The sequence below is a fragment of the Panulirus ornatus genome, chromosome 10, assembly GCF_036320965.1.
Source record: "Panulirus ornatus isolate Po-2019 chromosome 10, ASM3632096v1, whole genome shotgun sequence".
NCBI classification, from domain to species: Eukaryota; Metazoa; Arthropoda; class Malacostraca; order Decapoda; family Palinuridae; genus Panulirus; species Panulirus ornatus.
Genome location: NC_092233.1, coordinates 25,782,802 through 25,808,736, shown reverse-complemented (window position 1 = coordinate 25,808,736; position 25,935 = coordinate 25,782,802). Strand labels below are relative to the sequence as shown.

Below are 25,935 nucleotides of genomic sequence, written 5' to 3'. Positions count from 1 at the left end.
GTACTCATTCCACACGTTTGTAATCCTTTGTTATGAAGGGTGATGATAGCTCTTTGTGTTCCCTGTAAGGTTTCCATATCAATTGGCATGTGTAAGGTACTACTGCCCCATATTGCCTGTTTTACACCCAGCATCCTCATGTGGTTCATGGCACGTGGTTCATAGTTCATCACGTTCACTATGACCGAACCCTCCCTCATTATTCAGCCGTACATAGCATCAATCTGTAACGATGAAACAAACACACTGACTGTGAACTTCATGTTTGCCATATTACTATGTAGATAGTAGATCGCCAGCAGTACCTCTCATCTCCTTATCCTACGTAGTGGTAATCATTTAACCGTCAAACTCGTTCTCATATGGCAACACTCTTTGTATTGGATACCAAGTAGGGGGTTGTGAGGATACACATATCAACCCTCCTGACATGTCACAAGTTAAACGTATGTTTTCAGTGGTCTTTGATCACACCCTGCATTAATACTTTCTGTAGCTAGTTTACAATAGTTTGATTGTGATGAAAATTGTGTATTTATGAGCTTGCTGATACCAACCTGTCTTTTATGCTCAATGACAGAAAAGATATCTGTAAGTCACTGTCTGCTGTCTTCTCCATTTGACTGTATGGCCACTGAAGAGGACTTGTCCATACCAGCATGATCATTATGATATTCTGTGAAGGGTATTGACATACATTTCATTTCTCATCTAAGCAATAAAGAACATTATTTACTGCTCATTAGAAGAAAGTAATTCTTTTAAAATGTTTTCATGATTGTGAAAGTAACTGTAAGGAAATTGTAAAACAATCATGATTTTGTCAATTTCTTGAATGTAATTGAATACATTGCCATTTCTGTATGACTAATCATAGATTTATTTAGAGCTACTGATTGCATGTATTTGCATTAAAATGTTACATGGATTAAAGATAACTGGTATTACTGATTATAATTATCTCAGTTCTGGAGTGCTCAGAACTTTGGTTAAAAAAGTCCTCTTGTTTGATGTATACATAAGAGAAGCTGTATGGAAAGAAAGGATGCATGAAACAAATGATGATACAGACCAATATTTGATTATCTGAATTTCCGAAAGCTGGAAATCTTCAGTTTTCTTAGTCTGATTCACTCAGAACTCATGCAAAGTTGGATCAGTTTCCTGAGTTGGCAACTTTAAACTACACAATATTCTTTCAAAGTGTAAGAATGTTTGTGACAGAGAACAGTGAGAGTCTGTTGGAATAAGAAGAATAACTCTCAGGGTTTTCATACATGAACATGCATATTGTTAGATTTATCCTCTTGGGATTTTCATACATGGATTCACATATAAAGAATTATATTCGAATTTGGTATTGGCTGTATAATGCATCACTTGCTGTTATATATTAATTTTGCGATGGCTGGACCTCTCTGTCATATGGCTGGCACATCTGTCTCACTTAGTCTTGGGTCATCCAGAACTCTGGCACCTTATGGATTTAACCAATTAGTCTTTATTCAGACACTTTATTTCTAACATGATTTTAGTACTTATTAGATGCAACAGCAGGAAAAAGGGTGAACTGGTGTTCATACCTGCATTTTCCTACATTTGAACCCAGTGATTATTTTTATCTCTGTACTCTGGTAACTTTTGGTTTTGATTTTTGAAATGAAGACTTCTTCAAGATGTCTTAGAAAAGTGAGAAAATTATTATCAATGGATAACTTCAGTTATGGAGCATGACATAGGCACAGTAGGTAGTAGTAGTTGGTAGGAACATTTGTCGGAGCTTCAGAAAACATCGCAACTAGAGTTGCCGTCTGCTAGTGTCCTGTTAAAGTTGAGGCACTAAAGGCTAAGAAGTGGCTTTGGGTTTGACAGGCATGGAGACTGTTTTACAGTGGCTATCACCTTGACGGAGTCCCCAAAGGGAAAAGGTATAAGATGTATAGATGTAGATAGAACTGATATGTTGTATAAAAAATCTGTTTACATATCATTGAATGTGAGATCAATGACTGATAACCTCAAGGTGTCTACAGCAAGTGAAGAGTTGCTCAGAGAGTGTATTGTTACAGTTATCTCCCCTATTTACCAATGAATATTATAGTTACCCATTATATCTTGTTCAGCTTTCTTTGAGAAATTTTATAGAAACTGGAAGATGGCCAAGGTCAAGCCTCTCTCTCAGGAATGGCCATAAGAGGAAGGATGTGATACAAAGCTGTTGGTAAATGTATAATGTAATCTGTACACATCTCAGTCATTTCAAATCCTTATATTATATAACTGAGGCCAGTGAATTTGCCAGAGTGATGTTAAGTAAAGTAATATAGAGAGAGATCTATGTATCAAGTAAATTGTATTTATGTCATGAGAGTTAGGGTGAGAGTATCATTAAATTTTAGGGAGAATAAAAAAATGTTTTAGAAGGAGGTTGATAATGTGCATAAGAGAACAAATGGGAACATCGTTGAAGGGTGTTAATGGGGAGTTAATAACAAGTAGTGGTGAAGTGAGAAGGAGATGGAGTGAGTATTTTGAAGGTTTGTTGAATGTGTTTAATTATAGAGTGGCAGACATAGGGTGTTTTGGTTGGGGTGGTGTGCAGAGTGAGGGGTCAGGGAGACTGGTTTGGTAAGCAGAGAAGAGGTAGTCAAAGCAGTGGGTTTGGATGGTATTGCAGTGGAATTCATTAAAAAAGTGGGGTGACTGTATTGTTGACTGGTTGGTGAAGATATTCTGTGTATGTATGGTTCATGGTGAAGAGCCTGAGGATTGGCAGAATGCATGCATAGTGCCATTGTACAAAGGCAAAGGGGATAAAGGTGAGTGTTCAAATTACAAAGTTATAAGTTTGTTGAGTATTCCAGGGTAATTATATGGGAGGGTATTAATTGAGAGTGTAAAGGCATGTACAGAGCATCAGACTGGGGAAAAGCAATGTGGTTTCAGATGTGGTAGAGGATGTGTGGATCAGGTGTATGCTTTGAAGAATGTGTGTGAGAAATACTTAGAAAAACAGATGGATTTGTATGTAGCATAATGGATCTAGAGAAGGCATATGATAGGGTTGATAGAGATGCTTTATGGAGGTTTTAATAGTAGATGGTGTGGGAGGTAAGTTGCTAGAAGCAGTGAAAAGTGTTTACCAAGGATGTAAGGCATGTTTGCGAGTAAGAAGAGAGGAACGTGATTGGTTCCCAGTGAATATTGGTTTGTGGGAAGGGTGCGTGATGTCTCCATAGTTGTTTGATTTGTTTATGGATGGAGTGGTTAGGGTGGTGAATGCAAGAGTTTTGAAGAGAAGGGCAAGTATGCAGTCTGTTGTGGATGAGAGAGCTTACGAAGTGAGTCAGTTGTTGTTTGATGATGATACACCACTGGTGGCGGATTTGGGTGAGAAACTGCAAAAGTTGATGACTGAGTTTGGTAAAGTGAGTGAAAGAAGAAGGCTGGGAGTAAATTTGAATAAGAGTAAGGTTATTAGGTTCAGTAGGGTTTAGGAACAAGATAATTGGAAGATAAATTTGAATGGAAAAAGATGGGAGGAAGTGAAGTGTTTTAGATATCTGGGAGTGGATTTAGCAGCGGATGGAACCATGGAAGCGGAAGTGAGTCACAGGGTGGGGGAGGGAGTGAAGTTTCTGGGAGCATTGAAGAATGAGTGGAAGGCAGAAATATTATCTCGGAGAACAATAATTGGTATGTTTGAAGGAATAATGGTTCCAACAATGTTATATGGTTGCAGGCATGGGCTATAGATAGGATTGTGCGGAGAAGGATGGATGTGTTGGAAATGATATGTTTGAGGACAATCTGTGGTGTGAGGTGGTTTGATCGAGTAAGTAATGAAAGGGTAAGAGAGCTGTGTGGTAATAAAAAGAGTGTGGTTAAGACAGCAGAAGAGGGTGTATTGAAATGGTTTGGTCACATGGAGAGAATGAGTTAGGAAAGATTGACAATGAGTATATATGGGTCAGGTTGAGGGAACAAGGAGAAGTGGTAGACCAAATTGGAGGTGGAAGGATGGAGTGAAAAAGATTTTGAGTGATCGGGGCCTGAAGATACAGGAGGGTGAAAGGCGTGCAAGGAATAGCGTGTGGTATACCAGGGTTGACATGCTGTCAGTGGATTGAACCAGGGCATGTGAAGCGTGTGGGGTAAACCATGGAAAGTTTTGTGGGGCCTGAATGTGGAAAGGGAGCTGTGGTTTCGGTGCATTACACATGACAGCTAGAGACTGTGAACAAATGTGGCCTTTGTTGTCTTTTCCTAGCGCTACCTCGCACATGCGAAGGGGGAGGGGGGTGCCATTTCATGTGTGGTGGGGTGGCGACGGGAATGGATGAAGGCAGCAAGTATGAATATGTGCATGTGTATATATGTATATGTCTGTGTATGTATATGTATGTATACGTTGAAATGTATAGGTATGTATATGTGCATGTGTGGGTGTTTATGTATATACATGTGTATGTGGGTGGGTTGGGCCATTCTTTTGTCTGTTTCCTTGAGCTACCTCGTTCATGCGGGAGACAGCGGTAAAGTATAATAAAGAAATAGAATTGATATATTTTTATAGATTTTTATCTGTGCTTGGTATCTGACCAACTTGAGAAGGAGGGTAAAGTAGGTATATCATTACAGCCGTCAGCTGTCAGGAGATGTTAGCCAGATGGTAAGGGAATCTGTGCCTAGCCCAAATTTCTCTGTTAAAGGAAGCTGTTATATCAGAGTTATCTTTTAATGGGCCTATGGGCTGATTATACACCCTTTAATGTAAGGGGTGGAGGCAGAACATAACATGGGGGCCTGTCCGGGATTAGTTGCCTCTGCTCCTCCATTGTTTTTACTTTTTCTGATGTATACCACCTATCAAATGTCATACCGCATTCTCTAACCATCTCCAGGTGAGTTTGTCCTCTAATTTTCTTGACGTCCCTAAACCTTCTCCTGTATGCTTCTGCATCCAGTTCCATAGTTTTTGATACTGCTTCCTCAACAGCCTTGTAATCTACTGATTCCATTAAACTAAGACATGCATACACTTCTCTAGCCTTACCCATAAATTTACTCCGTGCCAGCATAGCCCAGTCAGTTTCATCCCTTTCTTTAATAGTTGCAAGTTTTTCAAACTGAATAAAGAAGTCCTCAGCTTCTTTTTCTATAAACTTAGGTAACTGACCTACTCTATCATCTTTATTTCCAATTCTTCTCCTTGTACCTGTTCTTTCCTCTATTTCTAATTGTCTAAGCCTTACTTCTTTATCAACTTCTATTTGTACTTCCTTAAGCTCAAATTCTAATCCTAATTTCTCCATGGCAACTTTTTCCCTACTATCAACATCTTGAGAGTTTGTCCTCTAATTTTCTTGACGTCCCTAAACCTTCTCCTGTATGCTTCTGCATCCAGTTCCATAGTTTTTGATACTGCTTCCCCAACAGCCTTGTAATCTACTGATTCCATTAAACTAAGACATGCATACACTTCTCTAGCCTTACCCATAAATTTACTCCTGTGCCAGCATAGCCCAGTCAGTTTCATCCCTTTCTTTAATAGTTGCAAGTTTTTCAAACTGAATAAAGAAGTCCTCAGCTTCTTTTTCTATAAACTCAGGTAACTGACCTACTCTATCATCTTTATTTCCAATTCTTCTCCTTGTACCTGTTCTTTCCTCTATTTCTAATTGTCTAAGCCTTACTTCTTTATCAACTTCTATTTGTACTTCCTTAAGCTCAAATTCTAATCCTAATTTCTCCATGGCAACTTTTTCCCTACTATCAACATCTTGAGGTTCCTTCATTATTGATAAGGACACCAACTGATCAGTTAATTGACTGCCACCTGGTTCAGTTCATCTTTGTTACAGTGGTACTGAAATGTATATCCTGTGTTTCAATAAACTTCTTAATGTTATCTGCCATGTTTTTGTGCCCAAGCAACATTTAATCCTAAAGTCTTCGATGATTTTTGACACTGATACCATGACCAAATTCTCTACATCCCAAACATTTATTGGTGGTCTCTCCTGTCTATTAACATCAGGATTATGACTAAATTGAGGTCTTGAATACCTGTTTTGTGTATGTCTTTGGAATCTATTTCCTACATTGTTTTGTGGCTCATAGTTATGTGCACCTTCCACCAAATAATGCTAACTAGGGTGTTGAACATTTGAATAGTGAGGATATTTATAAGGTTTGTCATAATTCTCTGTTACTCAGTCTTATACTTTGTTTACATGTTATTTCTTTCTTACAATATTTGTTAGCTAATTCTAACTAGTCAGCCATCCTGGCTGCTTCCATCAAATTTTTCACTCTACTCTTGCATTAATTTATTTTTTTATTTATTTTACTTTGTCACTGTCTCCTGTGTTAGCGAGGTAGTGCAAGGAAACAGACGAAAGAATGGCCCAACCCACCCACATACACATGTATATACATACACGTCCACACACGCAAATATACATACCTATACATCTCAACGTATACATATATATACACACACAGACATATACATAATACATACTGTCTGCCTTTATTCATTCCCATCGCCACCCCGCCACACATGAAATAACAACCCCCTCCCCTCGCATGTGCGCGAGGTAGCACTAGGAAAAGACAACAAAGGCCACATTTGTTCACACTCAGTCTCTAGCTGTCATGTATAATGCGCCGAAACCACAGCTCTCTTTCCACATCCAGGCCCCACAGAACTTTCCATGGTTTACTCCAGATGCTTCACATGCCCTGGTTTTATCCATTGACAGCATGTTGACCCAGGTATACCACATTGTTCTAATTCACTCTGTTCTTTGCACGCCTTTCACCCTCCTGCATGTTCAGGCCCCAATCACTCAAAATCTTTTTCACTCCATCTTTCCACCTCCAATTTGGTCTCCCACTTCTCCTCATTCCTTCCACCTCTGACACATATATCCTCTTGGTCAATCTTTCCTCACTCATTCTCTCCATGTGACCAAACCATTTCAAAACACCCTCTTCTGCTCTCTCAACCACTCTTTTTATTACCACACATCTCTCTTACCCTATTATTACTTATTCGATTAAACCACCTCACACCACATATTGCCCTCAAACATCTCATTTCCAGCACATCCACCCTCCTCCGCACAACTCTATCTATAGCCCACGTCTCGCAACCATATAACATCGTTGGAACCACTATTCCTTCAAACTTACCCAATTTTGCTTTCTGAGATAATGTTCTCGACTTCCACACAGTCTTCAACGCTCCCAGAACTTTTGCCCCCTCCCCCACCTTATGATTCACTTCCACTTCCATGGTTCCATCCGCTGCCAGATCCACTCCCAGATATCTAAAACACTTCACTTCCTCCAGTTTTTCTCCATTCAATCTTACCTCCCAATTGACTTGTCCCTCAACCCTACTGTACCTAGTAACCTTGCTCTTATTCACGTTTACCTTCAGCTTTCTTCTTTCACACACTTTACCAAACTCAGTTGCCAGCTTCTGCAGTTTCTCACTCGAACCAGCCACTATCTGATTTTGTACTGATTTCAGAAAGGTATATAGAATAACGAAAGCTGACTCGTATTCTATTCCAAGATTAGATGTTTGTATTGATCAGATAGGAGATGCTAAATTTGTAACTAAGATGGGCTTATTGAAAGGATGTTGGGAAGTACCTTTGACTGAAAGATCAAAGGAAATTTTTGCCTTTGTAACTATGGATGGTTTGTATCAGTATAAAATGATGCCCTTTGGTATAAAAAACACTGGTAGTACTTTCCAAAGATTAGTAAATCAAGTATTGTGTGATATTTTTCTGTATATATTTAGATGATATAGTATTGTATTCAAAATCTTGAGAACATTTGTATTTAGTGAGGAAAGTGTTTAATAAAGAGTAAATTTGCTAGAACAACTGTAGAATATCTAGGTTATGTTGTTGGTCAGGGATGTGTAAAACCAATCACTGCTAAGATAGAAAGTATTGTAAAATTTCTAGCTCCTACAAATAAGAAAGAATTATTGAGATTTTTGGGTATGGTTGGATATCAACGTAGGTTTTATAAGAATTTTTCAATCATTGCTTTACCATTAACCAACTTATTGTCAAAGAAAGTCAAATTTTTATGGAGTGATCAATATGATGAGGCCTTTAAGAGATATAAACATACTTGTATGTACACCCATACTTTCTACTCCAAATTATGATAGACCATTTAAGTTGTATATAGATGCAAGTGATTTTGGGGTTGGTTTGTCTTAATGCAGGAAAAAGATGATATTGATTTTCCAATTTGTTATTTTTCAAAGAAGTTTCTGTCCTATCAGAACAACTATAGTACTGTAGTACTGTTGAAAAGGAATTATTAACCTTGATTTTAAGTTTGAATCATTTATATGTATATTTGAGAGGATTAGGTAGGCCGATCCAAGTGTTTACAGATCACAATCCCCTTGTATTTTTGCATAAGATGAAAAATGTAAACCAACATTCAACATGGTGGAGTCTTTTCTTACAAGGTCATAATTTGATTATTAAGGATAAGAGAGGAAAGGTTAATGTTATAGCTGATGTATTGTCTCGTATACCAGTTAGTCATGAGTCAACTAGTGGCTGACTCATATTTCTTTTGGGAGGGGGATGTTACAGTTATATCCCCTATTTACCCATATATGATATAGTGATCTATTATATCTTATTCAGTTTTCTTTGAGAAATTGTATAGAGACTGGAAGATGGCCAAGGTCAAGCCTCTCTCTCAGGAATGGCCATAAGAGGAAGGATGTGGTACAAAGCTGTTGGTAAATGTGTAATGTAATCTGTACACATCTCAGTCATTTTAAACCCTTATGTTTTATGAATGAGGCCAGTGAATTTGCCAGAGTGATGTTAAGTAAAGTAATTTAGAGAGAGATCTATGTATCAAGTATAAATTGTATTATTTATGTTACGAGAGAGCCATGTTTATTTTTGCAGAAGAGGTAGTAAAAGCTTTGCGGAAGATGAAAGCTGGCAAGGCAGCGGGTTTGGATGGTATTGCAGGGAATGTATTAAAAAAGGGGGTGGCTGTATTGTTGACTGGTTGGTAAGGTTATTTAATGTATGTATGATTCATGGTGAGGTGCCTGAGGATAGGCGGAATGCTTGCATAGTACCATTGTACAAAGGTAAAGGGGATAAGAGTGAGTGCTCAAATTACAGAGGTATAAGTTTGTTGAGTATTCCTGGTAAATTATATGGAAGGGTATTGATTGAAAGGGTGAAGGCATGTACAGAGCATCAGATTGGGGAAGAGCAGTGTGGTTTCAGAAGTGGTAGAGGATGTGTGGATCAGGTGTTTGCTTTGAAGAATGTATTTGAGAAATACTTAGAAAAGCAAAAGGATTTGTATCTGTATGTAGCATTTATGGATCTGGAGAAGGCATATGATAGAGTTGACAGAGATGCTCTGTGGAAGGTATTAAGAATATATGGTGTGGGAGGTAAGTTATTAGGAGCAGTGAAAAGTTTTTATCGAGGATGTAAGGCATGTGTACGTGTAGGAAGAGAGGAAAGTGATTGGTTCTCAGTGAATGTAGGTTTGCAGCAGGAGTGTGTGATGTCTCCATGGTTGTTTAATTTGTTTATGGATGGGGTTGTTAGGGAGGTGAATGCAAGAGTTTTGGAAAGAGGGGCAAGTATGCAGTCTGTTGTGGATGAGAGAGCTTGGGAAGTGAGTCAGTTGTTGTTCGCTGATGATACAGCACTGGTGGCTGATTCATGTGAGAAAATGCAGAAGCTGGTGACTGAGTGTGGTAAAGTGTGTGAAAAGAAAGTTGAGAGTAAATGTGAATAAGAGCAAGGTTATTGGGAGTTAAGTTTGAATGGAGAAAAACTGGAGGAAGTGAAGTGTTTTAGATATCTGGGAGTGGATTTGGCAGCGGATGGACCCATGGAAGCAGAAGTGAATCATAGGGTGGGGGAGGGGACGAAAATTCTGGGAGCCTTGAAGAATGTGTGGAAGTCGAGAACATTATCTCGGAAAGCAAAAATGGGTATGTTTGAAGGAATAGTGGTTCCAACAATGTTGTATGGTTGCGAGGCGTGGGCTATGGATAGAGTTGGGCGCAGGAGGGTGGATGTGCTGGAAATGAGATGTTTGGAGACAATATGTGGTGTGAGGTGGTTTGATCGAGTAAGTAATGTAAGGGTAAGAGAGATGTGTGGAAATAAAAAGAGCGTGGTTGATAGAGCAGAAGAGGGTATTTTGAAATGGTTTGGTCACATGGATAGAATGAGTGAGGAAAGATTGAGCAAGAGGATATATGTGTCAGAGGTGGAGGGAACGAGAAGTGGGAGACCAAATTGGAGGTGGAAAGATGGAGTGAAAAAGATTTTGAGTGATCGGGGCTGAATATGCAGGAGGGTGAAAGGCATGCAAGGAATAGAGTGAATTGGAACGCTGTGGTATACCGGGGTCGACGTGCTGTCAATGGATTGAACCAGGGCATGTGAAGCGTCTGGGGTAAACCATGGAAAGTTGTGTGGGGCCTGGATGTGGAAAGGGAGCTGTGGTTTTGGTGCATTATTACATGACAGCTAGAGACTGAGTGTTAACGAATGTGGCCTTTGTTGTCTTTTCCTAGCACTACCTCGTACACACGAGGGACAGGGGGTTGTTATTACGTGAGGCGAGGTGGCGATGGGAATAAATAAAGGCAGACAGTATGAATTATGTACATGTGTATATATGTATATGTCTGTGTGTGTATATATATGTATGCATTGAGATGTATAGGTATGTATATTTGCGTGTGTGGACGTGTATGTATATACATGTGTATGTGGGTAGGTTGGGCCATTCTTTCGTCTGTTTCCTTGCGCTACCTCGCTAACGACAAAGCAAAATGAAATGAAATAAATAAATAATAATAAAAAATATATTTTCATAGATTTTTATCTGTGTTTGGTTTTTGACCAACTTGAGGAGAAGGGAAAAGTAGGTACAGATACAACACATTTTCTAGCACTCTTGGTTCCAAAGCATTGCCGGATTAACCATTTTGCTGGATCAACTGTGATCACGTAATGATAATTCATTAACACACCTGTAACCCACTAATTATACATATCCCATGTGTCTAAAGTATACCATGGAATGCTGTAGATTTAGATTAAACAAAGATTAAATGTAAATTAGATAAGTTAATGAAGTATAGGTACTTATCCACCTGCTCAGGACTGAGGTGCTCATCAGCTACGAGTTTCGCAAATTCGTCCACATACTCGGCAACTCCGTCATAGTTTGCAGACCGCTTTTCTCCGCACACTTTATTCATGGAAATTCCATGATGCTTCTTGAATCTTTGAAGCCATCCTTCACTATATTCATGCTCATTTTGTAATTCAAGTTCTTTATGGAACAACTTAGCATGGTCTATTATCATGCTACCCAACAAGTCCATTCCATCACTCTGACACTGTCGAAACCATTCCATCATCACCTGATCGTGCTCAGTACTCTTACCATCTTTCATAGCTTTTCTCATCGTCATTTGCTTCTTGGAATCGCTGTCTGAATAGAATTTCATTTTTTATTTTCTACTTTTGCTTCTTTATATCATAAACAGTTGATGAACTGATACTTTAGATGTCACACAGCTTATGCACTGAAACACCACGGTTTATTTTTTCAACGGTTCTTCTTTATCTTAGATCGATATGGACTGGTGTTTACGTTTGATACCATGACTAACACTCTCATATGTCTTAGAAGCCATAGCTAGGGTTAGATTTAAGCAAAATAAGCTAAGAATCTTACAGACTTGCAGTATTACCACCAGTGTAAAGAATGAAAATAAGCATGCCCTACACACAATGCCATCTGTGGCTGCCCAGTAAACTAGTCTAGTGGCTGCGGTAATTTGAAGTTCCCTCACATAATTTTGTCCAGACTAAAGGAGGTGCCAATCCATCAGTTGCCAGAAATTCTGTGGTGTACTTGTATATCATTACAGCCGTCAGCTGTCAGATGTTAGCCAGATGGTAAGGGAATCTGTCTAGCCCAAATCTCTTTGTTATCAGAAGCTGTTATTTTAGAGTTATCTGTTTTAATGGACCTATGGTTTGATTATACACCCTTTAATGTAAGGGGTGGAGGCAGAACGTAACAATATACATTTAGCTTTTGATGCAATGCATAAGTGTTTGTCATTTTTGGTGTTACTGCTGAGCAAGTGCTTGAGATCTCAAGACCCAGGATGCAAGCAGATGGAGTTGTGTAAGCATTATTTACCTTCATATCTTTATTTGGTTCTCAGTGAATGTAGGTTTGTGGCAGGGGCGTGTGATGTCTCCATGGTTGTTTAATTTGTTTATGGATGGGGTTGTTAGGGAGGTGAATGCAAGAGTTTTGGAAAGAGGGGCAAGTATGAAGTCTGTTGTGGATGAGAGAGCTTGGGAAATGAGTCAGTTGTTGTTCGCTGATGATACAGCGCTGGTGGCTGATTCATGTGAGAAACTGCAGAAGCTGGTGACTCAGTTTAGTAAAGTGTGTGAAAGAAGAAAGTTAAGAGTAAATGTGAATAAGAGCAAGGTTATTAGGTACAGTAGGGTTGAGGGTCAAGTCAATTGGGAGGTAAGTTTGAATGGAGAAAAACTGGAGGAAGTAAAGTGTTTTAGATATCTGGGAGTGGATCTGGCAGCGGATGGAACCATGGAAGCGGAAGTGAATCATAGGGTGGGGGAGGGGGCGAAAATCCTGGGAGCCTTGAAGAATGTGTGGAAGTCGAGAACATTATCTCGGAAAGCAAAAATGGGTATGTTTGAAGGAATAGTGGTTCCAACAATGTTGTATGGTTGCGAGGCGTGGGCTATGGATAGAGTTGTGCGCAAGAGGATGGATGTGCTGGAAATGAGATGTTTGAGGACAATGTGTGGTGTGAGGTGGTTTGATTGAGTAAGTAATGTAAGGGTAAGAGAGATGTGTGGAAATAAAAAGAGCATGGTTGAGAGAGCAGAAGAGGGTGTTTTGAAATGGTTTGGGCACATGGAGAGAATGAGTGAGGAAAGATTGACCAAGAGGATATATGTGTCGGAGGTGGAGGGAACAAGGAGAAGTGGGAGACCAAATTGGAGGTGGAAAGATGGAGTGAAAAAGATTTTGAGTGATTGGGGCCTGAACGTGCAGGAGGGTGAAAGGTGGGCAAGGAATAGAGTGAATTGGATCGATGTGGTATACCGGGGTTGACGTGCTGTCAGTGGATTGAATCAGGGCATGTGAAGCGTCTGGGGTAAACCATGGAAAGTTGTGTGGGGCCTGGATGTGGAAAGGGAGCTGTGGTTTCGGGCATTATTGCATGACAGCTAGAGACTGAGTGTGAACGAATGTGGCCTTTGTTGTCTTTTCCTAGCGCTACCTCGCACACATGAGGGGGGAGGGGGATGGTATTCCATGTGTGGCGAGGTGGCGATGGGAATGAATAAAGGCAGACAGTGTGAATTGTGTGCATGGGTATATATGTATGTGACTGTGTGTGTATATATATGTGAACATTGAGATGTATAGGTATGTATATTTGCGTGTGTGGACGTGTATGTATATACATGTGTATGTGGGTGGGTTGGGCCATTTCTTTCGTCTGTTTCCTTGCGCTACCTCGCAAACGCGGGAGACAGCGACAAAGCAAAATAAATAAAAATAAAAAATAATTTTAACGAAATATGTTGTCAGTGTAACTGAATATTTATGCTTTGTATAGATGTTCTGAGAATTAGAAAGTTTTACATATGCTTATTAAAGAATATTATAAGTATTTTTTCACAAGATGATTTCATATAGCATTATGACTATCTTTTCCTAAATGTTTATTTTAAAACAAATTCTAAAGTAACTTTTTAGGATTACTTTGGTGAAACAAAATTGTATCTAAATCTCACGTAGAATATATTTTATTGAAAAAAGATTTACATAGGCACTAGCATGTACACCAAAGCCCCAGGACTGAGTGGGGTAATCCGAACTGTAACCCTATGAGTGTTAAGAGTAATAATTGAAACATGGTGAACAGCCATATAAAACAAGTTTGATTAAGATTTACTGTACTTAAGGGTTAGGCCTTGAAGTGATTTACAACACAGTTACCCCATGTTATAATTATTTATATATTTTGATTATATGAATAGTTTGTATAACCCATTATTATGTAAAAGTATTTGATAGATATTTAGAAAGTACTTGTTGCTTTATTTTTTGCTTGAAGAGGAGTTTTAGGAAATGGAGCTCTCATTTACTTTATTACTTTATTTGGCTACTTGTTATAGAATTTGTAAGATATGTTGTTGGCATTTGATAGGATGGTACTTCATGGCTGGTGTGCACAAGCAGTGCAAATCTTTGAAATTGTCAGAGCTTAGCAGGAGTATACTAAGCAGAGAAATACCCAGCTAATCATCTATTCAATTGACCCTTTATCAGTGGGATGTCATTATCTGGCATTTATATCTTGTTTGACTGTACAAACTACTTCCCCGATATGATGTCATAGAGAGCAATGAAATGCTCATATCTAGATATGGTAAAGTACTGATGATGGGGTTTTCATTTATAAAGAGACAGACTGAGGAATTTGGATTCTCGTCATGATAGGGAGTCATGGAGATGCAAGTTTTTAGAGAGTGTACAGAAAAATTCCCTATACCAGTAAGTCATGAAGCACACCAGGATGAGAGGAACTGGTACAATTTCATTACTAGATCTCTCCTTCACTCGTACTTGCATAGATATTGAGGACATGATATGTAATACACATCTGGAAGAAGTGATCATGTAGCGCTGAAGTTTGAGTATGTGGTGAAAAGATGACATTAAAAGAGCAGAGGTGAGGTGAAATAGAAAGGAGATACGATTGCAGAAACTACACGTTCCTTATTGATTTCTATGGAAATGTAGATTGAGAAATGGAATTCAGTGGCCAAAATCTAGGGATTTGGGTCAAGGGGAGTAGAGGCCTCAAATACAGAGGTAACAATAAGATTGAGGAAGGAATGGCTCAGTTGAATATGTCATAAAGAAAAGGAACTTTGAGATATGCAGTGGTGAAGATATAGATAGCACTCCTTCCAGGTAGCTTTTGCAAGATATGAGAGAGCATGGTACAAGATTAGCAGGATAAGAAATGAACAAAAAAAGATTGAAAGGACTATTGTGGACAAGGCAGCTGAATGTCCAAAACTCTTCCATGAATTTATCAGGATTCAGTTATCAGTTAAGGAGAAGCTAATCAGGCTAAGGGATTCAGAGGGTAAATTTTTAGAGGATAATGTGAGGATATGTGAGGAACTGAATAGCAAGTACAAAAATGTTTTGACAGCTGAATTCTATAGCCCCAACATCTGTGAGGTGGAATGGGAAGAAGTTTTTTGTAAATTATTGACAAATCCAGTAAAGATATTAAAGAATACTAAAAGGACTTGACCAATACAAGGCTCAAGGTCCAGATGAAATTTCATTGTATGTGCTAAAGAGGTGTGCAGATGCACTAGATAAACCACTTGAATATCACTGCAGAGAGGCTTAGCGCCAAGGGAATGGGAAAGAGAAAACATCATATCTACAAGAGAGAAGACTAAGGACAGGCATTGAACTACAGACCAGACTCATTAAAGACCAAGATGTGTAAGGTTCTGGAAAAGATTATTAGAAACCAAGTAAATTACCTTTTGAGGAGAAATTTCCTAATTGAGAGTGAAGTCGGTCATGGATGAAAGGAATAACTTGGTGGACTGTCTGTATCCGGACTGCCAGAGTATATTTGACACTATAACATGTCGGGGCTGATTTTTAGCTGGAACACCAAGTAGGAATACGGGGGACACTCCAGTGATGGATAGATTATTTTGATGGGAGGGAACAAAGGATGCATGTTAGAGGGGCCTTTTCCAAATGGTTTGAGGCGACCAGCAGAGTGTCTCAGGGTTCGGCTTTGAGACCATTACTCATCCTGATCTATATTAATGACTTGCCTGAAGATACGGAATCCTTCCTGAATAAGTTTGCAGATGTCATGAGAGAAGTGAAAAGTGAAGGGGCTTGCTTCAGATTACAAGGGAACTAGTCAAACTCCACAGTAGGCTGAAACATGGTTGATGAAATTTCACCTGAGCAAATGTAAAGTACTGACAACAGGACAAAGTGATATGGCCATAGGATGGTTATTGCCTAGCAGGAAATATGTTTAGGGTAGACATTATCCCTAGCCTGTTGCCAGTTCCACATTAGGAGAATAGTTATGGAGACGAATTGTCTGCTGGCATGTATCAGAATATGTTTCAGGTATATGGATAAGGATTAGGCCAAAGCTAGAATATGCTAAATGTAAAGTAATGACAATGGAACAAGAGAGAGCCTTAGAATGATTATTACCTAATAGGAAGTAAGTTTGGGAGTAGACCTCGTCCCTATCCAGTCGCTAGTCCTATATTTGGAAACCAGTTAAAGAGACATTTGGCCAAAACTGGAATGTACCTCTTTGCATTGGTTACCACACCTAAAGAAGCACAAAGAACTTGTAAAGAAGGACCAAAGTAGAGTACCAGAATTAAAAGAGCTAAGCTCCTGGGAAAGGCTGAGGCTTGAAATTTACCCACTTTGGAAAAAAGAAGACTGAGGGGTGACCTGATCACAACCTCTGAATTTTTAAAAGAGATAACCAAGTGGACAGATATTTGAAAGATGTAGGGATAGAGCAACCAGGGGACATAACATCAAATTATTTAAGAAACTTGCAAGTTAAGATTAAAAGAATACTATAAGAATATGAGTGGTGAATGAACAGAACAGAGTGACCAAGTAAAGAGGTGGAAGCATGAAACATGGAAAAGCAATGAGCAGGAAGGGTAGAAAAGCAGACGGCTAGAAAGGTGAATCATTTATGATTACCTGTTTGTACTGTATGGGGAGGAAGTTTTACACTTGCAGGGACCCCATCTCTTGAACAGCCTGTATTATCATGCTGCCTCTTAAATTCATGTGGGGCCTAGATGTGGAAAGGGATGTGGTTTTGGTGCATTAATGTAGATTTATGTATTTATTGTACTTTGTCACTGTCCCTCGCATTAGCGAGGTAGTGCAAGGAAGCAGACGAAAGAATGGCCCAACCCACCCACATACACACGTGCATACATACATGCCCACACACGCACATATACATACCAATACATTTCAATGTATATATATATATATAACTTTTCTTTCAAATTATTCGCCATTTCCTGCGTTAGTGAGGTAGCATTAAGAACAGAGGACTGGGCCTTTGAGGAAACATCCTCACCTGGCCCTCTTCTCTGTTCCTTCTTTTGGAAAATTAAAAAAAAAAAAAAAACGAGAGGGGAGGATTTCCAGCCACCCGCTCCCTCCCCTTTTAGTCGCCTTCTACGATGCGCAGGGAATACGTGGGAAGTATTCTGTATATATATTTATATATATATGTTGGAAAGGATCACAATTTTGCGTGTGATCAAGATATTCCTATGAGTCCATGGGGAAAATGAAACACAAAAAGTTTCCAAGTGCACTTTCATGTAATAATCATCATCAGGGGAGACACAAGAGAGAAAAATAAGTCAGTTGATATACACTGAAGAGACGAAGCTAGGACGCCATTTGGTAAACATGTGATTGTTCAAAATATACAATGAGCGTTCATAAACTTATCATTTTACAAATCTTATCAACAATAAAGTTATCTAATTTGTATAGACCATCACTAATATTAAGATTATAATTCTTTGTGTATTTAATAATAGAAGATTCAATGATATTTCTCTTGGTTATAGAATTAGAGTTAATAACTGAGATGGCGTTACTCCAGTCAGTACAATGATCATAGTTTTTAATGATTAAACAAGGCATTTGATTCCTGTCCTGTTCTTATACTATATTTATGTTGCTTAAGTCTAACAGAAAGATCCTTACCAGTCTGACCAACATAAAATTTATCACAGTTTCCACAAGGAACTTTATAGATGCAACCAAGAGAATTTTCTGCTGAATTTCTGATTAAGATATTCTTTATAGTATTATTGTTGCTAAAGGCAACATTTACATTAAAGGATTTAAGCAACTTGGGAAGCAAAGTGAAATTATTATTAAAAGGGAGAACTAAAAGATTCTTGGTGTCAATGGGAGGTTTGGGCTGAACTCTATATAATGATTTCTTTGCTAACTTAAGGGATTTATCAATGAAAGATCTAGGGTACTTTAACTTAGATCTTATAGAATATATCTTCTCGAACTCATCATCAATAAACTCTGGACTGCAAATATGTAATGCCCTAAGGTACATAGATTGAAATGATGATAATTTAACTCTGTCATGTTGAGATGAGTAATAATGGATATATGAGCATACACATGCCTTACATCCTCGATAAAAACTTTTCACTGCTTCTAACAACTTGCCTCCCACACCATATATTCTTAGTACCCTCCACAGAGCATCTCTATCAACTCTATCATATGCCTTCTCCAGATCCATAAATGCTACATACAAATCCATTTGCTTTTCTAAGTATTTCTCACATACATTCTTCAAAGCAAACACCTGATCCACACATCCTCTACCACTTCTGAAACCACACTGCTCTTCCCCAATCTGATGCTCTGTACATGCCTTCACCCTCTCAATCAATACCCTCCCATATAATTTACCAGGAATACTCAACAAACTTATTCCTCTGTAATTTGAGCACTCACTCTTATCCCCTTTGCCTTTGTACACTGGCACTATGCACGTATTCCGCCAATCCTCAGGCACCTCACCATGAAATATACATACATTAAATAACCTTACCAACCAGTCAACAATACAGTCACCCCCTTTTTTAATAAATTCCACTGCAATACCATCCAAACCTGATGCCTTGCCGGCTTTCATCTTCCGCAAAGCTTTTACTACCTCTTCTCTGTTTACCAAATCATTTTCCCTAACCCTCTCACTTTGCATACCACCTTGACCAAAACACCCTATATCTGCCACTCTATCATCAAACACATTCAACAAACCTTCAAAATACTCTATCTCCTTCTCACATCACCACTACTTGTTATCACCTCCCAATTTGCCCCCTTCACTGAAGTTCCCATTTGCTCCCTTGTCTTATGCTCTTTATTTACCTCCTTCCAGAACATCTTTTTATTCTCCCTAAAATTTAATGATACTCTCTCACCCCAACTCTCATTTGCCCTCTTTTTCACCCCCTTGCACCTTTCTCTTGACCTCCTGTCTCTTTCTTTTATACATCTCCCACTCATTTGCATTTTTTACCTGCAAAAATCATCCAAATGCCTCTCTCTCTCTCTCTCTCTCTCTCTCTCTCTCTCTCTCTCTCTCTCTCTCTCTCTCTCTCTCTCTCTCTCTCTCTCTCATATATATATATATATATATATATATATAAATATATATATATATATTTTTTTTTTTTTTGCTTTGTCGCTGTCTCCCGCGTTTGCGAGGTAGCGCAAGGAAACAGACGGAAGAAATGGCCCAACCCACCCCCATACACATGTATATACATACGTCCCACACACAAATATACATACCTATACAGCTTTCCATGGTTTACCCCAGACGCTTCACATGCCCTGATTCAATCCACTGACAGCACGTCAACTCCGGTATACCACATCGATCCAATTCACTCTATTCCTTGCCCTCCTTTCACCCTCCTGCATGTTCAGGCTCCGATCACACAAAATCTTTTTCACTCCATCTTTCCACCTCCAATTTGGTCTCCCACTTCTCCTCGTTCCCTCCACCTCCGACACGTATATCCTCTTGGTCAATCTTTCCTCACTCATTCTCTCCATGTGCCCAAACCATTTCATATATATATATATATATATATATATATATATATATATATATATATATATATATATATATACATGTAGGAAGAGAGGAAAGTGATTGGTTCTCAGTGAATTTAGGTTTGCAGCAGGGGTGTGTGATATCTCCATGGTTGTTTAATTTGTTTATGGATAGGGGTTGTTAGGGAGATAAATGCAAGAGTTTTGGGAAGAGGGGCAAGTATGCAATCTGTTGTGGATGAGAGAGCTTGGGAAGTGAGTCAGTTGTTGTTTGCTGATGATACAGTGCTGGTGGCTGATTCATGTGAGAAACTGCAGAAGCTGGTGACTGAGTTTGGTAAAGTGTGTGGAAGAAGAAAGTTGAGAGTAAATGTGAATAAGAGCAAGGTTATTAGGTACAGTAGGGTGGAGAGTCTAGTCAATTGGGAGGTAAGTTTGAATGGAGAAAAACTGGAGGAAGTAAAGTGTTTTAGATATCTGGGAGTGGATCTGGCAGCGGATGGAACCATGGAAGCGGAAGTGAATCATAGGATGGGGGAGGGGGCAAAAATTCTGGGAGCCTTGTAGAATGTGTGGAAGTCGAGAACGTTATGTCGGAAAGCAAAAATGGGTATGTTTGAAGGAATAGTGGTTCCAACAATGTTGTATGGTTGCGAGGCGTGGGCTATGGATAGAGTTGGGCGTAGGAGGGTGGATGTGCTGGAAATGAGATGTTTGAGGACAATATGTGGTGTGAGGTGGTTTGATCGAGTAAGTAATGTAAGGGTAAGAGAGATGTGTGGTAATAAAAAGAGCGTGGTTGAGAGAGCAGAAGAGGGTGTTTTGAAATGGTTTGGTCACATGGAGAGAATGAGTGAGGAAAGATTGACAAAGAGGATATATGTGTCAGAGGTGGAGGGAACGAGGAGAAGTGGGAGACCAAATTTTAGGTGAAAAAGATGGAGCGAAAAAGATTTTGAGTGATCGGGGCCTGAACATGCAGGAGGGTGAACGGCGTGCAAGGAATAGAGTGAATTGGAACGATGTGATATACCGGGGTCGACGTGCTGTCAATGGATTGAACCAGGGCATGTGAAGCGTCTGGGGTAAACCATGGAAAGTTGTGTGGGGCCTGGATGTGGAAAGGGAGCTGTGGTTTTGGTGCATTATTACATGACAGCTAGATACTGAGTGTGAACAAATGGGGCCTTTGGTGTCTTTTCCTAGCGCTACCTCGCACACATGAGGGGGGAGGGGGTTGTTATTCCATGTGTGGCGAGGTGGCGATGGGAACAAATAAAGGCAGACAGTATGAATTATGTACATGTGTATATATGTATATGTCTGTGTTTGTATATATATGTGTACATTGAGATGTATAGGTATGTATATTTGCGTGTGTGGATGTGTGTGTATATACATGTGTGTGTGGGCGGGTTGGGCCATTCTTTCATCTGTTTCCTTGCGCTACCTTGCTAACGCGGGAGACAGCGACAAAGCAAAATAAATAAAAATAAAAGTAAATCTAATTATATTTATTTTATTTTGCTTTGTCGCTGTCCCCCGCGTTAGCGAGGTAGCACAAGGAAACAGATGAAAGAATGGCCCAACCCACCCACATACACATGTATATACATACACGTCCACACATGCAAATATACATACCTAAACATCTCAATGTATACATATATATACACACACAGACATATACATATATACACATGCACCTAATTCATAGTCTGCCTTTATTCATTCCCATCGCCACCCCGCCACACACGGAATAACAACCCCCTCTCCCTCATGTGTACGAAGTAGCGCTAGGAAAAGACAACAAAGGCCACATTCGTTCACACTCAGTCTCTAGCTGTCATGTAATAATGCATCAAAACCACAGCTCCCTTTCCACATCCAGGCCCCACACAACTTTCCATGGTTTACCCCAGATGCTTTACATGCCCTGGTTCAATCCATTGACAGCACATCGACCCCAGTATACCTTATCGTTCCAATTCACTCTATTCCTTGCACGCCTTTCACCCTCCTGCATGTTCAGGCCCCGATCACTCAAAATCTTTTTCACTCCATCTTTCCACCTCCAATTTGGTCTCCCACTTCTCCTCGTTCCCTCCACCTCTGACACGTATATCCTCTTGGTCAATCTTTCCTCACTCATTCTCTCCATGTGACCAAACCATTTCAAAACACCCTCTTCTGCTCTCTCAACCACATTCTTTAAATTTCCACACATCTCTCTTACCCCTACATTACTTACTCAATCAAACCACCTCACACCACATATTGTCCTCAAACATCTCATTTCCAGCACGTCCACCCTCCTGCGCACAACTCTATCCATAGCCCACGCCTCACAACCATACAACATTGTTGGAACCACTATTCCTTCAAACATACCCATTTTTGCTTTCCGAGATAATGTTCTCCACTTCCAAACATTCTTCAAGGCTCCCAGAATTTTTGCCCCCTCCCCCACCCTATGATTCACTTCCGCTTCCATGGTTCCATCCGCTGCCAGATCCACTCCCAGATATCTAAAACACTTTACTTCCTCCAGTTTTTCTCCATTCAAACTTACCTCCCAATTGACTTGACCCTCAACCCTACTGTACCTAATAACCTTGCTCTTATTCACATTTACTCTTAACTTTTTTCTTTCACACACTTTACCAAACTCAGTCACCTGCTTCTGCAGTTTCTTACATGAATCAGCCACCAGCTCTGTATCATCAGCAAACAACAACTGACTCACTTCCCAAGCTCTCTCATCCACAACAGACTTCATACTTGCCCCTCTTTCCAAAACTCTTGCATTCACCTCCCTAACAACCCCATCCATAAACAAATTAAATAACCATGGAGACATCACATACCCCTGCCGCAAACCTACATTCACTGAGAACCAATCACTTTCCTCTCTTCCTACACGTACACATGCCTTACATCCTCGATAAAAACTTTTCACTGCTTCTAACAACTTGCCTCCCACACCATATATTCTTAAAACCTTCCACAGAGCATCTCTATCAACTCTATCATATGCCTTCTCCAGATCCATAAATGCTACATACAAATCCATTTGTTTTTCTAAGTATTTCTCACATACATTCTTCAAAGCAAACACCTGATCCACACATCCTCTACCACTTCTGAAACCACACTGCTCTTCCCCAATCTGACACTCTGTACATGCCTTCACCCTCTCAATCAATACCTTCCCATATAATTTACCAGAAATACTCAACAAACTTATACCTCTGTAATTTGGGCACTCACTCTTATCCCCTTTGCCTTTGTACAATGGCACTATGCAAGCATTCCGCCAGACAAATACATATATACACATATATATACATATATACACGTATATGTACATATATACACATATACATATATACACATGTCCATGTTCATACTTGCTGCCCTCAACCATTCCCATCGCCATCCCACCACATGTGAAATGGCACTCCCTCGCCCTGCATGCATGCGAGGTAGTGCTAGGGAAAGACAACAAAGGCCACATTCGTTCACACTTAGTCTCTAGCTGTCATGTGTAATGCACCGAAACCACAGCTCCCTTTCCACATCTAGGCCTCACAAAACTTTCCATGGTTTACCCCAGACACTTCACATGCCCTGGTTCAATCCACTGACACCATGTTGACCCCGGTATACCACATCATTCCAGTTCACTCTATTCCTTGTATGCCTTTCACCCTCCTGCATGTTCAGGCATGTAGATAGCATACATGAATTTAAGAGGCAGCATGATATTAGAGATTGTTCAAGGGACGGGGTCCTTTCAAGTGCAAGACTTCCTCCCCATACAGTACAAACAGGTAGGTATAAATGACTTGCCTTTCTAGCTGTTTGCTTCCCTACCCTTCCTACTCACTGTTTTTCCATGCTTCTACCTCTTTACTCCCTCACCTTTCCATTTCACTGCTTCTCCATCCTCCCTACTAATTGATCTAATGCCCTTCTTTCTTACTGATCCCCATTCTTGCTGCTCACAGCCTCTCCTTCCTCCCCAATTACTACTTTCCCCACCTTCTTTACCCAGTGATCCCTCACCCTCCCTGCTCACTGTATCCTCGCTTTTCCTGCACACTCTACACTTACTGCTTCTCCCATCCTCCCCACTCACTGGATCCCCCTCCTTCCCACTCATTGCTTTCTTCAACCCCCCTTCTCACTGCTTCCCAACTTTTCCCACTCATTGCTCCCCCACCCTCCCCAGTCACTGCTCCCCCCCATCCCCACTCCACACTCAATCTTCCAACTTGCTTCTTCCCCATACCTTCCCATTCATTTTTTCCTCATCCACCTACTGCCAGCTGACTGAATGTACTGGCATTTTTCACCAACAGTTACCTTTATTTGTTATATTCTGGTTGTCATGGTTCACACGATTGTTAAGAATGATAACTAATTCTTATAGGGATATAGTTTTGTGAAGGATTTTCTTCTGCTTTATAGCAGGCTGATGACAAGAGCATTCAAAAGCCTAAACTTTAAATGGGTTTATTAGAAACGTATAGAGTTATTGGATAGTAAATGAGTATTGCAACTATTCTCGTAAATGCTTCTCTGAATGATAACCAGATTTTTTATAAAGTTGTTTTGTCTTATTTGCATTATCCTTCATATAATTCTATATTTTCATTCTCTATATCTTTACAGACAATGTATTTAGATGGGCAATGGGTGTTCTCTGCTCTGCAGTGTGTGAGCATCGATGGGATGATGCTTTCAGATTGCTGCCGTGTGTCATCATCCGAATGGTGAGAGATGTACCTCAGGATTTCCTCTGGAGGGTATGTTTTATAGATGTTCTTCATATTTAAAGTTCACATAATGATGCATCTGAAATATAAGGCACACTTGTATGTGTATTGCTATGTTCTGAATGTTTCTTCATTTTAATAGATGACATTATTTTCACTGTTACTGAAACTATTGACAGCACTAACAGTTCAGATCTAAGTGCATAGCATTACACATGCCAGCTAGAGACTGAGTATGATCGAATGTGACCTTTTATTGTTTTTTCCTGGCGCTACCTCGCTGGAGGGGGGTGGGGGATGCTATTTCATGTGTGGTGGGGTGGCAAAGGAATGGATGAAAGAAGCAAGTATGAATATGTACATGTGTATATATGTATATATCTGTGTATGTATACACTGAAATGTTTTTTCATGTACTATTTGCCATTTCCCGCATTAGCGAGGTAACATTAAGAACAGAGGACTGAGCATTTGAGGGAAATCCTCACTTGGCCCCCTTCTCTGTTCCTTCTTTTGGAAAATTAAAAATGAGAGGGGAGGATTTCTAGCCCCCCACTCCCTTCCCTTTTAGTCGTCTTCTACAACATGCAGGGAATACGTGGGAAGTATTCTTTCTCCCCAATCCCCTAGGATAGTGTTGAAATGTATATGTATGTATATGTGCATGTATGGGCATTTATATATATATACATGTGTATGTGGATTGGTTGGGCCATTCTTCATCTGTTTCCTTGCGCTACGTCAGTGACATTGGAGACAGTGATTAAGTATATTAAATAGATAAACAAGAGAACAAATGGGAACATCATTGAAGGGGGCTAATAGGGAGGTAATAACAAGTAGTGGGGAAGTGAATATTTTGAAGGGTTGTTGAATGTGTTTGATGATAGAGTGGCAGATATAGGGTGTTTTGGTCGAGATGGTGTGCAAAGTGAGAGGTTCATGGAGAATGGTTTGGTAGACAGAGAAGAGGCAGTGAAAGCATTGCGGAAGATGAAAGCCAGCAAGGCAGTGGGTTTGGATGGCATTGCAGTGGAATTTATTAAAAGAAATAGGGGTGACTGTGTTGATTAGTTGGTAAGAATATTCATTGTATATATGGTTCATGGTGAGGATTGGTGGAATGCATGCATAGTGCCATTGTATAAAGGCAAAGGAGATAAAGAGGAGATAAAGGTGAATGTTCAAATTACAGAGGTATAAGTTTGTTGACTTTTCTTTTGAAATTTTATGGGAGGGTATTGATTGAGAGGGTAAAGGCATGTATAGAGCATCAGATTGGGGAAGAGCATTGTAGTTTCTGAAGTGGTAGAGG

At 39.7% G+C, this 25,935-nt stretch overlaps 1 protein-coding gene across 2 annotated transcripts in view; it reads left to right on the top strand.

Moving 5' to 3' along the window:
* Positions 1-25,935, top strand: part of LOC139750829 (uncharacterized) — a 210,227-nt gene that overhangs the window by 21,836 nt on the left and 162,456 nt on the right. For both annotated transcript variants that reach the window (XM_071665603.1, XM_071665602.1), the window contains exon 3: positions 24,517-24,650. In XM_071665603.1, coding sequence (XP_071521704.1) covers positions 24,537-24,650 — 114 coding nt within the window. In that variant the 5' untranslated portion in view covers positions 24,517-24,536. The remainder of the gene's footprint in view (positions 1-24,516; positions 24,651-25,935) is intronic.